Source organism: Chaetodon auriga, chromosome 20 (genome assembly GCF_051107435.1).
Source record: "Chaetodon auriga isolate fChaAug3 chromosome 20, fChaAug3.hap1, whole genome shotgun sequence".
NCBI lineage: Eukaryota > Metazoa > Chordata > Actinopteri > Chaetodontiformes > Chaetodontidae > Chaetodon > Chaetodon auriga.
Genome location: NC_135093.1, coordinates 13,909,523 through 13,930,651, shown reverse-complemented (window position 1 = coordinate 13,930,651; position 21,129 = coordinate 13,909,523). Strand labels below are relative to the sequence as shown.

The window sequence follows — 21,129 nt, the reverse complement described above, 5'->3', positions numbered from 1 at the left end:
CTGCTCCGTCAGTGTGTGCTGTGATCACTGACGCTGCAGCAGGGCAGACATGTGCTGTTTCACCTCTCCTGGGTCAGCCAGTGAGCAGGCCAGGACCACCGCCCTGATCCCACTCCTCGCTTTATTGGAGGGAAGTATCTACAATATATTACAAGACTCTTTAAACACATTGTACGCTTTAATAGCTCATCTACTGAGCAAAGAACTGAAAGCTACTGTACCTTCACATATATTTTGCATCTCTCCAAAAGGAACTTCCATTTCATTGCAGTCCGCTGGTCATCAGTCAAGCTGGTAAACTCCTCTGTCTGCAAACAGAGTTAAAGTGCTCTCCAGGACATCTTAGTTGGAAACATGAATATAATACAGCAGCGTATGTTTTCTAATCCCTACACATAAAAGCTACTGCATGCAGAACTAAGGCTGAATAATCAGCCTTCTATGATGTAGTACTGACCGTGCAGCCAAGTGCTTTTTCTGCCACTGGGCTCCTGAGGGCGCAGGCATGCAGGGTGCCGGTGTGGTCTGTGAAGTCCACCAGCAGGTCAAAGCCTGTGGTGGCTGAAAAGGCCTGATCCCTCCCTGGACACAACTGGTTGGTGCAGCTCTGCAGGTCCTCCATCGCCTGAAACTTACACCTGGAGCTGAGACAGGAGAGAAAACAGGTGGATGAAGGACATGTTCATTAAACTAATGCGTTTTATTCTGCACATTCAAATGATTGCACCCACTCTGTGCACCTCCGTGAACTCACCACCGCGTCCTGATGACTTTTGAAACAGAGGAGTCGAGGTCGAGCTTGGAGATGAAGCTGTATGCGATGCCAAAGAAAACCTCTGGGTTCTCCTGGGCCTTCTGCTTCAGCTGGCTCACCGTGTACACGTCACTGATGGAGTCCACTGCAGAGACAAAAGCAGTCCCTTTTATTATTAATTTTGGTCTTATGGGATTTGATGATAGTAAAGAACACATAGCTCATTACAAAACATATTCTTTTGAAGCACAAACTACCTGATTTTAGCCATATTCTGACCAGAGCTTCTTAAAATTTACCTGTATCATGTCGTCCAATTACAGCACACAGAGAGGCGTCTGTTAACATTATGAACCAAGAAGAAATTTTACAGAAAAATGGCAGAAATAAGAGCTGAAGCCTCTACGTCTCCTCATTCTACAGTGTCAGAATGAGGCGAATTCTTCACTGTAACCTACCGGCCACATCCTCTGGCTTCTCATCTTGATCCAGAGCACCAGACTCAGATACTTCTTTGGCGTAGCTGAACAGCAGGCTGGCCTCTCTGGTGTCTGAGAGCAAATGATTTACAGCAAGAAACTGGTTGCTTTCCCAGAATAGCATTTCAGTTCATTGTGATCACTCGCATAATAGATATTCATGTCAGATCCTACGTTTCTGTGCACGCTGCTGTGATATCTTACCAGGATTGATGGTGATAATGGTTTTCGAGTTAACAGTTGCTGCCATGCTGTTGCGAAAGCTGTCAAAGCTAATCTTTGTGTCGGCTATGAAGAGCACTTTGAATGAAGAATAAAAGTTAAAACAACAGTAAGTTATCTTAAACATAAACACACAGTTAGGGCTCAGATATCCGCCTCCATGTTTCTCTTCAGTACATTATGCTAATGGGACGTGACAGGCGGGAATAACAGTTAAATAAAGATTCATTTTTGTGGCCGAGAGTGAGCAGCAGCTGTTAACCTACCCGTCTCCTTCGGTATCAAAGTTTGCATGAGCTGAATGGCTTCTCTGTCCCAGCTGTGAGTGAAACAGAGGTCAGGGAGTTACTCAGGGGAGAGTGGAAATCAAACACACATGCAGGTTAATCGAAAGCTTCGTGTCACCAGAGCAAATTTTTGCGGTAACCCAAAGATACACGGCAGCGATCCAAGGGGCCAGTGAGATGGAATATGGCAGGAGAGCAACACAAGTAATAAATCTGTATTCATTTTCCAAATTAATAAACGAGCATGACGCACCAGACGAGAGGGAAGGAAGAGACGGAGTCATCAAAGAGCTTCACTTCCAGCCTCTGCCCTTTGCGTCCGTCTGAAGTGGTGAACTGCTTCATCTCTCCAATCTGCCAAACGTAAACACAATCATCTGACGCTCCTATCACAACATCGTCCCTCCCTGTAAGAAAGGCAGCGACATTAAGCGCAGGGTCTGGCCTCTCTCTGAACTCGAGGCATGTCTTTAGGGCCATTATGGTGAGTCGTTATGTTCAAGGCAAACAACGAGCCCAGCGCCATGTGACCACACGGACAAAGCAGACACAATGCAGTCTATTAGGCAATGATGAGATATGGATTAAGCAAATTTAGAAAACTTTGATATGCTTGATTTTCATCCACACTCATTGTCCAAAAAATGTCCCACTTCATGCTTATCAGGCCTCCCACCGCGGCCTTCACGTCAGGTTCCAGGACTTTTCCATGACTGGCCTCTAAAATGTTACATGGGACCACTTTTTAACCACCCTTCCCTTCTCGTTAATGTTGTTTTGAAGCTAAGGAAAATTTAACAACCTATTTTCCACCACAGTTGAGATTACTGTGGAGAAAAGACAGCTGAAAAACCACGATCTAATGCAATCAGTGTGTGAGGAAGATGGAAAATGCATTTTGGTTTCTCAATGAGTTTATCAATTTTCCTCGTGTTCGCTGTTTGAAAATCACCTCTCTCAAATCAATGAGATCCCCAAATTTCATTAGCAGTTGGAACCCTCAACAACCAGCATTTATCTGATTGCAAATCACAACTATTGGCAGGATTCAAACTGATTTCATAAGACTCTGATACTGATTGCATTAAAAAACAAACTGATGGCCCTCAGTGCACATGAGCAAACATCCAGCCTAAAACACGCTGATAAACAACTTTAAGACACATTTTTCTTCTCAGCCAAATATCAAAAGAGCTGTATTATGACTCTGAATATGTCCTCCACAGCTACTTTGTCAGTCCTACTGGATCAAAGTGCTGGTCTTGTCCACTAAGACAAAAAAATAACTCCAAGAAATGCTTAAACTGATATATAAAAGCAATAATGCAAAGATGTGTTTCTCCTTTAAAACTTTTAAACACTGAAAGATCGAGGCCTTAAGGCGCCCTACCGACTTCACTGCAGCCAGTACATTTATCACTGTGCCATCCAGCCTCTCTCCATTGGCCACAATGTCTCCCAGAGAGTAGAAATCTCTGCAGTCCTTCACTGGCAGGTGGATGAGCGGCAGCAGCCTGTCGATGGTGTCTATGTCAGCACATAGACACACCTGGGAATGAGCCTCGGTCACCAGCAGCCTGTACGGGCTGAGACAACAGATGCAAGCCTTTCAACCAGAGTCCCTCAGAGGACATTACACATGGTTACATCACATTTTACACAGCATTAAACTGTGTTAACCTTGCTGCCCTTTGGCCATTGAAAAGCACCACAGTGTGGGGATGACTCTTCTGTAACATCTGTATTCTAAGTGTTAATTACCCTGGTGTTAAGGGACAGAATCTGTCCCCTTTCTCTGGGTCCTTGTTGGCAACTAAAGGATTTTCGATGACCACTGGAAAAAACAATAAGAAACAGTCGTGTTTGGCTAACTTGATTTTCATCCAATTAAAGAAATGTGTTCCAAGATGCTGATTTTACTGTAATTAATACATAAAAATAGACATATATTTTGCCACATCCACAAATTATGAAGGATTTTAAAGAGTTGTGGGAACTTCCTCACCACAGTCTCCAACGCTGAAGCTGTTGGCGAGTCCGTTGATGTATGCATCATTTCCCCAGGCGCTCACATTAATGAAGAAGTCAGGTGAGTCCTTAACGGTGAAACCAAAAGTGAATCTGTCTGCACCGATATCTGTGATTCACACACACAGTATAGGTTCAGTTAGTGTTGAAGTTTAATGGAAAAGGAGAGAAAACAGACATTCATTCAGGCTATCTATTGTCCAGAAGAGGGGGCTGGTGTACAAGACACTGAGGTGCAGTGCTGTTAGAGGAATTTGTCAAAGAAACAGCTTGGGTTCACCAATTCAAGAAGATACACACTTTTTCTGTCAGGAAAGCTTTTGACATCAGTTTTCCCAATGATGATGCCTGCCACTTTCTGAAAAAACAAAAAACAAACAAACAAACAACAAAAACAAAAAAAACACATCAAAGACAATAACAGTGTGCAGGCTTCACAGTTCAACACAGTTTACAAAATTCAGAAACACACCCCGTTTCTCCAGTGTACAATTACCCTTATTAGACCCTGATTTGTTTTAAGTGCTGCTGGAAGAAGATAAATACATTAAAATTGCTGTGACTGGCTGAAAATCATCTGAACTCACCGGATGGGAGAAGTTGGGATGCAGCTCTGAGATGGCAATGTAGGTCTGAGCAGCCATTTTGTTTATTTACTACTTTTCAATTACATTTACAGAGCCTACAAAATTGGAAAAAAACAAACAAACAAAACATTAATAAAACAATTAGGGTGAACATTTGGGTTTTAATTCTATGTTGATAAAAAGTATTCACCTCCCTTTTTCTAGGAGACATCAGATTAAAACTAATACACAAAAGTTGCTAACTTGTTAATTAAGTAGTTAGCTAGCCAACAGTGAAACAAGGCTAACGTTAACTGACATGTTCACTGTCATTACTCCTCTAACTGACAGCAGGAAGTGACCGTGGAGGGATTTTATTAAATTCACTTTAAGTCTAGTTTGACTTTAAAAGCTTATTTTCAGCTATACCTAATATAGCTTAATGTTTTAACTAGTTTTATTCTTACCTGGGTCGGTTCTCCTCACAATTTAGTCAGTTTTTCGAGGCTTAGCTATCGCACGCGACAGATGTAGGGATGATGCCTTCACACACAGTCGGAAATGTTACCATTTCAAGTAAAGCTAATCTTATGGTGAAAAAACGATCAGTACAGAGGCTTTGTCACATATTGATAGATATAAATTTACAATATGTTTTAGAGCATACTCTATATGTCACATACAGTATTATAGGATATGTTCTCACCTAATTGTGGCAACAAATTAGATAACCTCTAACAAAAAAATGTGGTTGAATTAATTCAAATGCCTGATGTTATATTCCTATCATTATCAAGCCACTATAACATAGTTTCCTAAATTTTTGCTTGTGAGAAGCGCATTAAGACAAACATGCTTGCACACAACAAATTTTTCTTCCAATTCATCTATTAAGAATATTTATGGATGAGGTTTTATTTGGTTGTATTTATGATAAAGTCTATTATTTGACGATGAAAGTTTCTCCTCTCTCTGTACAGCTGAGTAAACATGCACGACATGGGACCGAACAATGCAACTGCTATCACTGTCCATCAGTGATAGCCATTGACTGGAAGCTGTCAGTGATACACACATTCACCTCACAAAAACACACACACACACATATCACATTTGTACACAATGTGAGTCATTTCTTTCAAAGTCTCCTCTGTGGAAAACGTTCCTGCACCTCAGGCATTGATATTACCTTGATAATCCATCTCAGTCATCACTCACAGCCTGGGATTTGTTCTCAGACGCCTTTGCTGAGATGAATCTGACACTTTCCTGGTATGTTTTGATGGCTGCATTTGACATGTGATACTGTCTTGTACACCTAAGCAAGAATCAAAAGGTGTAACAGTAAACCCTTATTCAGCTTCACACAGCCTCGCTCCTCTTCCGTGGTGACTAATCTTTGCGGTCGGATATCTCCTCCCTGTGACTAATGTTGATTTTCAGGCAGTAAAATGTATGTTGATGTGATTCTACGGTCAATGTGTTCCTAATCACTGCTAAACACTGCGCTGTAGCTGCCAAGAAGGCATTTCATAACACAAAAACACAAAGTCAACATGGTGGGATGCGTCCTCGTCAGACAGCCTGGTGGTGAACGTTCCATCGACATATTGATGGACTTTGTATAATGTGGTATAATGTGAGACTGGACTGATTAAATACATTTACCTACGTGGAAGAATCGAATTGCTTTTTTGCACTTGTGGCCTGGCTATTCAAATGAAAGAAAATTTCAAATTCTAATTTCATTACGCTTTTCTGACTGCAGTTTGTGAGTCCATTAATCACAGCAGCATTGTAAAGCATCATGGGATAAATCAAGCGACTCCAACTTTTGGGTTGATGATTTATCCATAATGAATATATGGCCTCTGTTAATCTGCCATCAATCATACTTTGAGCCAATATTGGGTTGGCTGCTTTGAAGTGTTTTTAATAACTTATTTCGCTGTCTTCATGATAAGCAGTCTTAAGGTCTTGCTCATCGCTCCTGATGGCCTGGCTTTACTGAGGGCCGGGCAGGAAGTGTTGCATCTGCGGGGCTGCGCACAGTCACTGCAGGAATGTGCTGTGATTGGGTGGCCTCTCTGCCACAGGTCGGCTCCCTGGAGGGCCTGCAGCCGTCTGACCGCTCCTCGGCTATTAATCCATCATCTCACAGTGTGTGTGTGTGTGTCTGTGGATGTGTTCTGCCATGCATGTTAGAGCATATGGCAGGGCTCTAGGCGCTGTGCATGCGCCCACTATGTTCATTGTCATAGAGGCACGATGAACACAGGGCTGTTTAAAGTGCACAAATGAGTCTGCATTGAAAATGAGGCATAATAACTGCAATCAGAGATGATACTTTGTGTGGTTGTAATGTGAAAATGCTAGCACGCCTTCAAGTGTAGCCGAAGGCAGTAACACACCATCAGGCTTGCTGTGTTGGAGGTCCTCAGCACTGGGTGAAGCTGATTGAATTATCCAACTTATCCATCTCAACTGAACGAGGCAGACTGTTTATTTCTGTGCTGTTCTTCAGCGGGACATCATCGTCTCGCGAACACATTTGTGGCTTCTTAGGAAAACTGCACACGCTGGGCAGCTTGGAATAAGACGAAAAACTTCATTTGGAAACGTGGACGTCACATCAGAAATTCAAACACCACGTTCAGAATGTTTCACGAGGGACATGACTGTTTTTGTGGTTAAGCTTTCTCCTTTATGTCCCTATGTTACTGTGTTATATGCTATAAACTGTATGTGAATGTTGTCTTTTTTTTTTTTTTAGGTGACTATATGTGTGTCCTATGCTGTCCTTTTGAATGGGCCTCTCTCATCAAGCTTTGTGGGTTAATGATCTAAAAATATAGTATAAAATATAAATAGGAAATAAAGAAGAAAGACAGAAACACATTTACTTTATTAAGGCAGACTATAACGAGCAAGTTCACCACAAACAAAGAACAAATGACTCTTTTTAAACCTTTAACTCAAAGTACTAAATCAAAAACTGGAACCCAAAGCTAAAACTAAAAATATTCAGTTTTACAGACACAAAGGGAACCACACCCACCCCTCAATGATAAGGTATTTCTGCTTTTCTTGCCTGGTTTTTATATCTTAGTGGTAGCGAGCAACAAAGTACATTCATTTAAGCACTATGGGCACAATTCTGAGGCAAATATGACACTTATTACTACACTTCTGCACACAATATTCATTTGACAGCTATAGTAACTAACTGCTTTGCTGAACATTAGAATATAAAATATGATGCACTGATAATTTCCCCACTGTGGGATCAATTAAGTTTTATCTTATCTTGATATGTGCTATATTAAATGACCCAAAAGTATATGAATTGGCTCCACCTCAACCAGCTACAACATTAAAAGGCTGCTCACATGTTATCCAGTCTTATCCAATAATAAGATGTTGAATTATATAACACAGACAGGAGCCTTTCTGCTACCCGCGCTGAGACTTTAACCATATTCTGCTGGTCAAACGCTCTTGTACTTGAGTTTTTTTTAATGCAACTGTCCACTGGACCTCCACGATGGCACCAGACAGGAGATTTGTGGTTCCGCTGCACGCCCTGTGTAAAACACGAGACGAGAGGATGAAGTACAGACACCGGCGACTGCTCAGAGGCATGGCAACACAGAGACAACACAAAGCCAAGCTCAGGTCCTTTGAGAGCTGCGTGGATTCAAAGGATGTGACAGCTCCAGTTTTCTACTCTAGTTTTCAGCTTGTTATTTTTTTGTCGAACAACGGAGCCGCATTGACTTACGGCTTGATCTTAACGACCATTTGTAATCAGGGAGTCTAAAAACTGGTGTTTATATACCCAAATGTGATGTATCAAAAAACCCCTACACATGTGGCTTTACACTATTGTAATTTAGGAAGTGGGCAGACAAGCTGGAGTGCTTGGTACTTGGTTGGTGCATCAAAGGGTTTTACATGCAAGCATGCACATTTGCAGAATGTATAAGCGCACAGACATAGACAATAGTGCTATTGTGAAGACTGAAATAAGTTATGTCGGTGCACCCACCTGAAAGAGATATTCTGTAAGGATCTAATGGAACCAATCATCATTATTTTATTGAATCCGATCATTAAAACATATTGGTCCGTACGAGCGCCGCTTGGTGAGCAATATCTTGGCATGGCCCGAACTTCTACATCCAAGTATAGCTTTTGCAGTTGTTGGCAGCAGCCTGTGCAGTCTTTATTGGCTTCCAGAAGTGGAAGACGTCCAAACTACAAGTATGTGTACTCTGTAATTTCCCTGCCACCTGTGTGACTAACTATACTGTATGGCTGCTGCACCGTTGGGTCTGCTCACAGCCATTGAATCCAGCTGGGCCCTGGTGGAACAATGCACTCTGTCTCCTCATCCCCATGTCCAGTGAGGGCAGGGGGGTGGGGTGTGTGACTGTGGAGGAAACCTTAAATGATGTTAATAACATGCTGTTGAAAAGGAGTACAAAGACAGAAATCAGTGGCATGCATGATGTCAGATCCCATCATTATGCCACCACGCTGAGGTAATGGGAGGAACACTGCGGCATCGGTCATGTTATTGCTATGAGTCCTCTTGTTTTGCAGGTCCGACCTATGAGACTTAAGCGAGACAGGAAACATAACATTACATGACATAAAAACTACAACCAAACTAAGGGGGGGGGGGGGGGGGGGGGGGGGGCTAGAAGTGACATGTCTGTCGCGAAACATGACTGAAATGAAACTTTTCTGTGGCGCTTTTTCAGTGAACGTTTGCATGCTGTTAAGAAATGAATGCTGCTTTGATGCAGCTGTGGTTTGGGTGCTTTCATGTTGCCATTTACACAAAACAGGTAACACCACCAGCTTCACACCGGGCTCAGGCATGTTTTCTGTCTTCATGTTGTCTGCCTTGCAGTTATGGCCTTAATCCAGAATGGGGGATTTTGGTAAACCCTTTTAACACTGAATCAGTCAGACGATGCAAACATGCTGCTGTTTAGCAGGTACAATGTTTACCACGTTTACCATCTTACAGTTGCAATCTGGCTAACAATCCAAATCTCATCACAATCCACAGCAAACAAGTGTGAATCATAAAGAAAAGACAGTTTTTAAAAAATTTTTCTAACTACTTTCTGCGTGCACACACATCCCCCCAGCTCCTAATATTGTGCATTATTAATTTCTGATCTGAATTTGGAACATAACAAGATGTTTTATGGACAATAGCGAGGTATCGTTCACTCATCCTTGAGTCTTGATTTTCAGTTCATGAGCAGCTTGTTCAAATATGTGCGTGTGTGCATATGTAGTTTTTAGAATCGAGTCCCAGAGCATCAGTCAATTCAGACTTTTTATGCACTGAGACAAAAAAATCCCGCCTGATATACTGCCACTGTCAATGTAACGTTACCCAGAGAAAGCATTTCATCATTTTAACTGTGGAATGGTGCAGAGCTGTATTTCAGCGACATCAAAGCCCGTCCTGCTGTCCCAGTCTATCACAAATGTCTTCACAACATCCACTGTTTAGGTAGTTCCCCTCTGACGACCCCTGACAGAATAATCTCGCTCCAGATTTGACCCTAAGAGTCCTTTTCCAAAATCTAAAAAAAAAAATAAATCTTTGAAGTGTTTTTTTTCTTCCAAAAATGAGGGTGGAAACACATTTCTTCAATTATCACTGAGTGATATATGAAACAGAAGCTTTCATTTCTGTTGCCGCATGTGTTCCACCGAACAATGAAATCATTATATTCTGGAGCATCGCCACTAAAAGCGGTACAAAGCAGGACACAGTTTCACGCTGTAACGGCATTTATGAGCTGATTGTTAAATGATTTCAGTGGCGCTTTGTTTAGGTGCTGATTTTATATGACTGATGTTCTGTGTTAAGCATCATCTGTATGGCCTCAACATATGCAGACGACTGCTTTTCTGTTATTATTTATAATGGATTGTTTCACTGGAGAGTGAAATATGTAATACTTGAATAAGAGTGACCTCAAGTGTAGTAAAATACCTACAGTTTGGAATATAAAACTCATTATTCTGTATTATTGGACTTATTGTAAAAATGTGACTTTCCAGTAAAGAACCAGATTTAAGCATGAATCTCATAAATTTTGCTTTTTTTTCCCCAAATGTGGAACGATCACTGGAATTTATATCCTCTAATTTACTGGTGCCTTGGTTAGAAATGCTCAGTATTTTTATTCATATCCATTGTTTATGTTCATTGTGTGGTTCTAAGTATCTCTCTTCTTCTGTCTTTCCCATGTTACTTATCATAGTGATGATCTGTTTACTGCAGGATTTAAAATGCAGAATAACAGAGACGTTGACATTGTGATGTCTAAAGATCTCAAGGTTGTTCTGCTCATTAACAACAGATCTACTGTCGGTGCTGTACATAAAGCGCTGCTGCTCAGAGGATGTTGAACAGTCGTTTCTCTGTTGCTCAGGCTAATAGAAAGACCTTTAGTCTACCAGGAACATCACAGCATGTGTGTGTCTGACATGTATTTTTTGAGATATCTGTTCAGTCTCCAGTCACCCATTAAAAGATGGCCAGACATATGACATATGCGCTAAAACAAGTAGTTGTAAATATTAAAGGCACAGCTGGACATTTGGAAAATAGGATTTCTTGCCAAAAGTCAGTTTAGAAGATCAATACCTTTCATCTGACATTAAATATGAAGCCATAGCCAGGTGGCTAACATGTTTTTGCACACTTTAGTTGAATTAGATGAGTGGTATCTATCTTTATTTTATACACAGATTAGTTTATCTTCATTATGTGCACCTGTTCCTCCGACTGTATGTCCGTCTCCACACTCGTGTGCAGAAGTGTCTGATCACTAATCAGCGATTGCAGGTTTGCTTTTGTTTCAGTCAGTGTTTGACCTTTAAAATAAATGTTTTCAGATCAGTTTGGGTTTTCATGTCTGTTGGTACGGCAAACATGCGTTCCCCTCACTGGAAAAGATGACTGACCGCCGTCGTTTTGCGCTCTGCCACCCTGCAGCTGACATCTGCTGATCCCCTCATGGTGATTCTCCCGGTGTTTGTTCTGTGACATCTGCAGAAAGTATAGCTGAGGCGAGACTGTTCTCGCACTTGAAGAGCAATTTAATCAAACTTGGTAAAGCTCATTTTCAGTGCTTGTTTCTATGGTGATGTAACAGGTTTGACAGCTGACTGGGAGGCCGATCTCCAAACACGCAGAAGGATAAATGTGAAAAGATCACGGCACGCACGAACAGTTGATCTGCTGTTAGGGTGAGGGCATGTCTGACTCTAAAACAGTTCAGATTTGCCTTCACTGTCTTGCATATCTTTTTAACGTGTTCATGACATTTGAATTTGAAACCAAAATTACAGGTGTGAAACCTCCCCTGGACCAAACAGCTGAACACGGGGTCAGAGCAAAGTGAACCATGATTTGGTTTGTTTCTAGTCTGAAAACATGTTTTTGGATGCTTCAGGAAGTTCTGGCAGGCTGTCGTCCAAACCCGAAGAAGGCAAAACAAAACAGCGAAGCAAAATGAGCTGTGGTAGTACATGTGGAGAGGAACACGAGGATGAGGGGAAGAGGAATTGAATTGAAGTGACAACACACGATGTCAGAAGAACAGCGGTCTACAAACGATTCCAAATATACAGACGCAGCTCACGGAAGTGATGACGACAGGACGTAGATATGTCATGGTTTTCTGTTTCTAAGAGACCAGATGTTAACACAAATTCTGAAGGAGCGGGTTATCTGAAAGGCTCTGATGCAAGAGAAATACATCAAAGACGGACTTCTACGATGCCACTGCAGAAATGGCCGTAATGAGTCTTGCATTGCAGCGCTGCACTGATGCATTAGATGCCGGTAAGAGCGAGCCATGCCGCTCTGAACCCATATCCTGTTGGATGTCACTTAGGCCTTCTTCAAACCAAACTCTGCCATTAGAGGGAAAAGGCTCCGTCTCATCTGTCTCTCCCAGTCTTCTCTCCTTGGGATGGTACTAACATCACATATGGAAGACATCATGCTGTTACAGAGCCGCTCTCCTCACCAAGCACTAATAACAGTGTGGCTATGGGTTTAATAAAAAGGAATGGAACGAATTATGGCCCCATCCCAGCCAGGGCCATCATGTACTGCAGCGCATTAGCGTGGCCTCAGCAGTCAGTCCAGACCAGCAGAGACTGGGAGGGATGACAGAGAGAGCGGGGGAGGATGTGACTGGGAAGGGCCAAGCTTCCCAGCAATAACCAGTCAGGCTTTTAGGGTTCGATGGTGTGGTGGAGAGGGGGAACACACAGAGAGATATATAGAGGGAGTAAGCCTGCGGGCAGCACAGAGACAGTCTCAGCTTGGGGTAATGGAACGTCAACAGCAGTTTCACAGAGGATGTTGAGCCCAGTCTTGATTAAAGTGGAAGCGAGAGTATGTCGTGCTCAGCTAAATAAGTGAATAAATGAAAATGCAGAGAGAGTCTGGGGATAGAACAGAGAAGAAGCCAATGAGGATGAGAGGAAATCAGGAAGATGTGGAGCTGCAGGAATGTGAAAATGGAGACAGAGAAATGGATGATTGATTGAGTTAGTGAATGAAAATAATAGGCAAAAGGAAGGGTCACAAGGTGAGGATGGGAAGGAATCAAAAACATGTTCAGAGACACAAAGTTATGTCTTTTTTCTTCTAAAATAAAGTACTGATTGTAAAATAGTGGCGAGTTTTGCTTTCTCATGCTTCCAAAAATCCCTAAAATTTTAACAATCTGAAAAGAGAACTTCATATTTAATACTTGCATTTTAAAGCATTATTTATTCAATAAAAACAAAAATTCTGAGGAAAATTTGTGGCCACTTGTATGACATCTGAGTATAAATTCAGCTTGGCAGCCCTCAAGTGCGGTGGACAAAATAGCAGAAACACTTCATAATATAATCATGCAGTAAATACCAGTCCCGTAAGTCTAGTTTGTGGTATTAAAAATCATGTTAATTGCATCTGATCGAGTGTAGATGAGGGTCTATATGTAACCACTCTCTTTTTCCACATGTTGTTTAGCACATGTTGTCATGATCTATGAGACATTCACTCCTGTTAACAAACTGTGTAATTTTGCATGTTTATGTTACCTTTAAAACTCGGTGAGACATCCATTAAAGCTGACATAACATTCAACATAAAATTGCTCATTAGCTGCCGTGTAACTGTGATATTCAGCAGTTAGTGACTGATCTGGTGTCAGGTAGCCCCTTCTCGGCAAAATAACAGTTTTATTTTATTTGACATAGCTGTCTTGACACTCACAGGGAGCCTCACCCTGACATTTCACCTCTCCTGGGGGTTTCAACCCCACTACTGAGACCACCTTGGAGTTTCGCCGCAGCGACTGCCATCTTAATTCCCCCATTGCCGAGTCGTCTATTTACGTAAATGTGAAAAGTCAATCAGGCTTGATTAAGAGAGTGACAGAGCAGACGAAGACGCGAGCGAAGCAGTTGGCAGGGAAAGTGGGTGCTGGTGCTTCATGGGTGGGCAGCCCGGGCCCTCTCCCTCAGCTCAGCATGCAGCGACACGTCTGTCCTCCGGTCAGCTGCCAGCGCAGGAGATGACAGGTTAGTTCAGACCCACAGCAATGCAGCGAATCCTAATGGCTCCATCAGGACAAGTGCACTGTCTGTTATGTTATATTCCAGCCTCTGAGTTTGACCTGCGTGTCACTGCTTCAGCCTCTGCCTGTGATTAAGCCTGTGAAGGCAGCACACTTATTTTTGACCTGTGACCGTCTGGGTTATTTCGGAGGTTAAATTCAACAATTTTGCTACCGTCTCCTTCACCTTTTTTTACTGTGGTCACCTGATACGGACCTCCATGCCAGCTCACCGTCTCTGTCTGGAGTTAAAACAAGTCTGTTTCATTGAACCTACACAGGCATCTGTTATATTTGGATTAGGAGACACCAGCTCGCCTGATTTGCTCTCCCACTCTCTTTTTGGGACATTTATTTTGACCTCTAAGTCGTTTTCCCCTTCACTGTCAGTGACGTTATACTCTGGACCACCAGAGTTGGGCTTCTGGTATTTCACTCTGGCCTGGATTACATACCTATATGTAGGAATAATTTGATCTAGAAGGATTTTCTTTGAATGGGCTCATTGCTGCTCAGCCGAATCGGTTAACTACTGTGATAAAATGATGCAGAACATTTACAGGAACAGTATAAAGGCATTTCAGACAGTGATTGAAAGCTAATTCATCCTTAAAAGATCATTTGGGAAATTTCCAACCTTGTTTATTTTCCAATAACAACTGATATGAGTGTAAATGGGGACTCATTCATGAATAAGTGCCAATACAGTCCTCATATTAACAACACAGTCACTGTGTAATTGATTTCCTTTAGGCCTCATGAACACTCCAGTGTGTTTTACTGATCAGCACCAGCGAGCTGCAGCCTGGAGAGCGCCTGCTATGAATGCAACAGCGTGTCGAGTTGGCCAAAGATACATTTGTGTTGTAAAAAGATATATTAACTCAGACACACATGTATGCATGGGTGCCTGCAGAGATGCCACACACACACACACACACACACACACACACACACACACACACACAGAAAATCACATACATCTGCTCACCATCCTTGTAATTGAGGGTCCATCAATATCATATTACCTGTTTCTTTAGCTGCCTATTGATCACGCCTGCAGCGGCTGTTCATGTGCTGGTTACGATGTGCTCTATTACCTGTGTGTTAGTGTCAGCCTCCCAGATCGGGGTGGTGGGATTGACTGTGCGCCATGGGAGCGTCGGGCAGTGGGGGTATTATGGTTTGTCCAGGCTACCTCCAATTGATCTCAGGGAATGCAAAGTGTCTTTGGAACAGATGGACAGCTTATGGAGCACGTTATGGTGGCCTGCATAGGATGTACGGAGTAGGTTTTGACCGGCATGGGCCTCTGGAGGCTGAAACTGGAAGTTATGGTTTTGTCTAGCAATTGTTATAATTTCACAGACCATCATGTGCATTAGGCGAGATACACTGGTCTGATGCATGCTGGAAAATCTTGCTGAATCAGTAGAACCGTGCTTTTATTGAAATGCCAACGTCATCATGCTAACGTATTACACTTAGTATTCCAAATAAAATGGTTGAAAGTAAATATAGCGCTCTTGATAGAACGGAGGCAGCGACTTCTGTCAGAGTCTGCAAAAACCTCAGAACATTATGTCAGATTAACCTGTCCTCTGACGTTCTTCCCACAAGCTGAATGACTTAAATAAAATCAGAACCTCCGTCATGATTTGCCAATATCAGATTTGTATTAGAAGGTCCAATAAAGGTCTGGTATTTCAGTCTGTCCTTGAACAGCCTATTTGTGTGGGTTTCCAGGACGTGAAGGTTCACCTCCAGACAAGACCAGACGTCAAGGTCTATAACAATCTTTTAGTACGAAAATGAACTTTTATTGTGGAACATGTGCGGCTCTATCAGTGCTTCTATTACCTCTTTTTAAACATTTAGTGCTATGGGCTTACTGATGAATTAGATGCCTGACTCGACCACAGGGTCCGTTGGTTACATCAAAGCAGTCATTTCATATAATCAAAAACAAGCTATCAGTAATAATATTTGTCTTTCCAACCTCTTCTCATCTATTTCAAGTCATTGGAATTAATGGTAATTTCATGGGTATATAATTTTTCTCTTTGTTAATTTCTGGTTTCTCTTATCCCTCAAACCAAACGATGTCAGTCTGATGTCTGAGCGTCTGTCTAAGAGTGACAGATATGACTGAACTGCATTATATGGCCATTATGGCCGGAAAACAATGTGATATTTGGGAGTCGATGAAGAGTAATTATGACTACATTGTCAGTACCTTATCATTTTTATTGATCATTTAGACTGTGAATGCTAACCACATCTGTTTGTCGTTACAGTTGGTGATCTTCTATCGCAACTTGTGTGTTTCCTTTCGTGGAGGGAAAGGAAAAGAAAGATGGAAAATGTGTGTGGCTAACGATTTCTATTTTTCTTGGGACCTCTCGTCTCATTTCTTTTCACGGTGTTGAAGGCCTGACCTGGATGCTGGACTCATTCCTTCTTTCTCCATCCTTGTCTAATCGGCAGCGTCTCATCTTTTTGCTCTACCTCTCTGTCCCAATCACCCTGTAGCCATCTGCATCAGCCTGCCTCTCTCTCTCTCTACCTCACCCTCTCTTCAGCAGTGCTAGTGTCTGTAAATCGTGCGCTGGTGTGTGTCCGTGCTCGTGTCTTCTCATGTGTGTGACATGCTTCTTATTGAACACTGTCCGTAAATCTCTGACCTCTTTGCAGCCTCCCAAGTAAAGCGCTCTGATATTAAATAATAGGACTCGGGGAGGTGATCTGGTCCCCTGTCAGGCCCCTGAGGGATGAGATGTGATGTTGTTCCCATCTCCGGCTCCAAAGTGGGAATTAACTGTAGCCTGGCTCCCAGCAGTACACAGGAAGAGGTCGCAGCCTCCACTGTGCTTGTGTAATCACTGGAGATAATAAAGCTTCATGATCTTTACTCATACCGACAGATAATATTTGCTTATGCTGAGTTACTGACATTCAGTGAGCACACACTGAGTCAGCATCAGCACACATGGACCAACATGAGCTTTTGTCAGGAAAATAACAGGCTACTAATAAGTATTGTTGCACTGATGGACATTTTTAGACATTTTTGGAGTGAAAGTCCAAGTCGCACTAGCGTTAGCATCAGCTAGTTAGCTCGCATAAAAGGTGAGAGCTCATTGTGAGAGAGAAAAATCTTTTTTTTTGTTTTATTTTACTAAGTGATTGAAGGTGAAAGGACAAGTATGACACTATGTATTTGTTTGCTTAATTATTTCTGAACAATATTATTTATTAATGTATTCAGTCATATTTTTGATTTTTCCGATAACATTTCACTGCATGTTGTCAGTGTTGGGACTCCATAGCATAGCCTCTGAAACCTTTAAACCATCATCTGAAACTACAAGATACCAAAAAACATTACGCTAAAAAAACAAATAAAATTGAAAATGAGCTAATAAAAATCTTAAGAGTACTTTTATGCAGGGTGGTGGTCACACATATTCAATAAAAGTCATTGATGAAAAACAACAACCACAAATAAAAAAATAATGAAATAAATCGAAAGATGCAAGTAAAATGAAAAGAAAAATAAATGCAGTTTTTACTATTTCAGTATTCAGGATGAGCCTCTAATAATTTTGAAGTTATAACTTAACCATAACTATCGAATAAATACATTTTTATCAGCAACAACAGGAGCAATAATGTTGCTGAACAGGCCTGAGAAAACATTTTTTTCTGTATGCGAGCAGGAGTTTTTACTTTTCCTCTCTGCATCGTCCCCCGAGCTGCTGAAAGACGATCACGTCCCCGAAGACATTCTCCGTCTCCTCATCGAGAGCGAGAGGAAACTCCATCTGACTTAAGAGAGCCTTCAGAGACAGAGTCCAGTGTACAAGAGGAGACCTGACTCCCCAGACATCTGCTCTGTAGAATGGCATCTGATTTACCTTTCGCTGCTGAGGGAAAACCAAAGGACGGGAGGGAGGGAGGGAGGGAGGGAGGGAGGTGTGAGGGAAGGGAGTGGGATTTAGAGATCTCCGCTGCCTCGTACATGCAATCACATCTGCCTGTGACATGTTTTATATCAATGTAACTAGAGAAGAGTCTCGGCTTTGTCTGTGAAGTAAACTGGAGTGAGCAGCCTGTTGAACTGTCAGAGTGCAGGCTGCAGAGCACAGGGTCCAGAAACAGCTGCGCAAAGGCAGACCCTTCACACGGAGTGAAACACTGACACAGCAGGCTAATGAGCACTGAGGAAAGTACAGGGAAGGAGAAAAGTGAGCAGACGAGGTGGTGGTGGTGGAGGTGGTGGAGGTGGGGGTCATTCAGGGTTCCTAGGTTAAGTGCTAAAGTCTCACATTTCTTCAGTCCTTCTGTTAGGAACATTTTCATGAGTTGTTTCTAATTTATTTCAGCTCAATCTTCCTCAATAAATTAGCTATCAAATCAGTTAATTAGAAATTAATTATTAAAAAAAAAAAAAACAACTGTTTAGTAAAGCTTTTGTATAGTTTTATTTTTTTCTGTTTCGTTTGAAGGTTTCGGCTTCTCTGCAGTGTGAAGCTGAACACGTGAAATATTTTCTGTTATGTGTGTTACAATGAGTACATAACATAAATGATAATATCTTTTGCTCCACTACCGCTGAGAGTACTGTTTAATCATATTTGTCTTAGTTTGAAAAGTTGAAAAGTTGTTGAAATTATTCCATTTTTTTACACAGTTACTCTAGAATTTCACCAAATCATCAGTAATTGTCAACAAATCGTTAATAATTAATTGCCGCAGCAAATCAAAAAGAGCTGCATATCCCCAGTAGGACAACTATGCTCTCTCTAATAATTTGTCTGTTTCAGGAGTGTGACATGCACTTTAAGGGTCAAAGGTCATCCATAGATACCCACAGTGGGGTCAGCTTCATTAGGTGTTAATGACCCTCCCTGGGGGCAAGTCGTCAGCTGTGGTTTCTACCTTTTGTTTAAGCTCAGCCTTTTTTTTTTTTATGATATGAGACAACCTGTTCCCAAACACCATAACGAAGCATATTAAATCCAACTCTTTTAATGTGTTCATCTGGCTGTTTCTCCTCTTTCTCTGTCTCCTTCCGCTCCCGAAACGTTAAATGACTGGACCACCAAACATCTTGGATCCGAAGCAGCACAAAACCTCATTGAACTGGCTCTGCTGAACATATGGTGGAATCAATGAGAGGGTCCATTCATTAAGCAAACTGTCATCAGGGGGCCGTTCAAATGGAAAATAGCATTTACCAGCATGGAGCACAAGGACTTGGATTTATTCCCAGTAATTTGTAATTAATGTATGGTACATGTCTTTGTTCTTCCCTTGATCTGCTAATTAGAGAGGATACTCGGGTGCAGATCCTCTCTGCTTGGCTGGAGGAATGCGGGTCTTGCAGCCAAAACCAAGTGTTTTCTCCTAATTTGAAGCTTGCTTGTCAAAGCAGAGAAGGCCTCATATTAAACCAATCACAGGCTGTATGATTTGGCGTCCATTCAAGCAATTATGATAAACAGACAACAGCAGGACGGAGAGTTTGAAGGACGCGGTTTTGATGTTCAAGGCTTTGATTCCAGCTTTTGAACTGACCAAGTTCTTGTTAGCAGGGTATGAGTGAGATTCAACAGTCCTCTGGCTCTCAAGAACGGGCCTCTAGTTCAATCACTGCACTGTCAGTGCGCTCCCTCCAGAGGTGTGTTTAAAAGGCTTTGAACAGGGGGTCACACTGCACAGTGTTAAAGAAGGGGGGCACATTTTCAGAATAAATAAACGTGTCAAGACTCAAATTCAAAACCCTGATTCTGTAAATAACAAACTGTGCATCGCTTATAGTTTAATTATTCAGTGAAATAAGTGAATGCCAAATAAACAACTAGAAATTTTCTAATACATAACAATCTAAATAGCTGATATGATTAAATGATACGAAGATGGGCCCCGAGATACATGCAGAGGGTCCCCAACCTGTCGTATAAAGGATTAAGACACCCAGACCGAAAGAAACGACTACAAACAGCTGCATTTGTCTGTTTTTCCATCTTTCTGTGGTCATTTAGCCTCTTTTTGTGCTTGTTTTGTGTCGCTGTGGTCATTTTGTATTGTTTAAGGTTGTTCTCCATCATGTTAGATCGTAGACCTGCTTCTTTGTTGTCTCTTTGTAGACAGTTTGTGTCTCTTTGTGGTCATTTTGCATTCATTTGTGGTCATTTTGTGTTTCTTCAGGGTTTTTTGTATTCCTTATTCAATCTCAAGATCATTTTCTGTTTCTTTGTTGTGGTCAACACCCTCAACAGTATGAGCTGTGTGTGTGTGTGTGTGTGTGTGTGTGTGTGTGTTTGTGTGTGTGTGTGTGTGTGTATGCATCTCTTGTGCTGGAATTAATGTGGTTTCCACAACAAAGATACATGTTTTGATGTAGCCTGTTGTTAGCTTGCTAGCCAAGAGTCCATCAATTTGTGACAGTCTTAACATAATAATCATCTGAGAATCATTTCAGCTTGTGGCCGGTCCTGAACCTTCAGTGTCCAGTGGTACGTCCTGAGAAAAATCCTCTGATTGCTGGCAACAAGGAATAAACAGTGGAGCCAGATAGTTAGCATCAGACAAAATGTGGAACATGTTAATCATGGATCTTCAAGTTGAGAGTTAAGGTGTCAGACTCAGGTATGTCTGGCTGACAGCAGACTCTCCTCTTCCTCACACTGCCATACCTTGAGGTCAAGGGGCAACAGATGACTCCATCAAATGATCACCAGGGCCCAACACACTAAAAAAACACTCTCTGGTAGGCAGTTGTTTCATTAAATCACATTTTTTAATGTCTTATGTTAAAATGAGTGATCTACAGACTGCTGTATTATTTTGTGTCTCACTGAAATCCCACCACAGTCACTCATTAGGAAAACATTAGGGATCGTACATAACATCACACGAAAGGGTTTCACCCTCAATAATGACCAATTTAGCTCTATCATTCATAAATGATAGATAAATGAGTCCATTACAGGGGGATGGTAACAGATCATAATCACTTTCCCCTCATTAGTCTGAGAATAACCCACTGCACATGAGGGTCAGATGACCATAGGTGACCCTGGTGGTGGAATGCACTTTGAACTCTGACCTTTGGGCAGGCCAGAG

The 21,129-nt window shown here is 41.9% G+C and overlaps 1 protein-coding gene across 1 annotated transcript; it reads right to left on the bottom strand.

Moving 5' to 3' along the window:
• Window positions 1-24: 24 nt before the first annotated feature.
• On the bottom strand, window positions 25-4,414 carry meiob (meiosis specific with OB-fold). The gene is made up of 13 exons (XM_076760479.1): window positions 4,358-4,414; window positions 4,071-4,128; window positions 3,748-3,879; window positions 3,504-3,576; window positions 3,133-3,328; window positions 1,996-2,096; window positions 1,722-1,774; window positions 1,438-1,533; window positions 1,213-1,305; window positions 755-899; window positions 458-644; window positions 222-308; window positions 25-138 (listed from the first exon to the last, which is right to left on the bottom strand). The coding sequence occupies exons 1-13, from the start codon at window positions 4,412-4,414 to the stop codon at window positions 25-27; spliced, it is 1,392 nt and encodes a 463-aa protein (XP_076616594.1).
• Window positions 4,415-21,129: the final 16,715 nt, after the last annotated feature.

What these genes read in the sequence shown, in the direction of transcription:
- meiob (XM_076760479.1), bottom strand. Translation starts at nt 4,414, where the DNA reads ATGGCTGCTCAGACCTACATTGCCATCTCAGAGCTGCATCCCAACTTC. An exon ending in TTCTGTCCCTTAACACCAGG is followed by an intron (nt 3,329 to 3,503) that starts GTAATTAACACT and finishes CTGTTGTCTCAG; the next exon opens with CCCGTACAGGCTGCTGGTGA. An exon ending in AAAGTCATCAGGACGCGGTG is followed by an intron (nt 645 to 754) that starts GTGAGTTCACGG and finishes CTCCTGTCTCAG; the next exon opens with CTCCAGGTGTAAGTTTCAGG.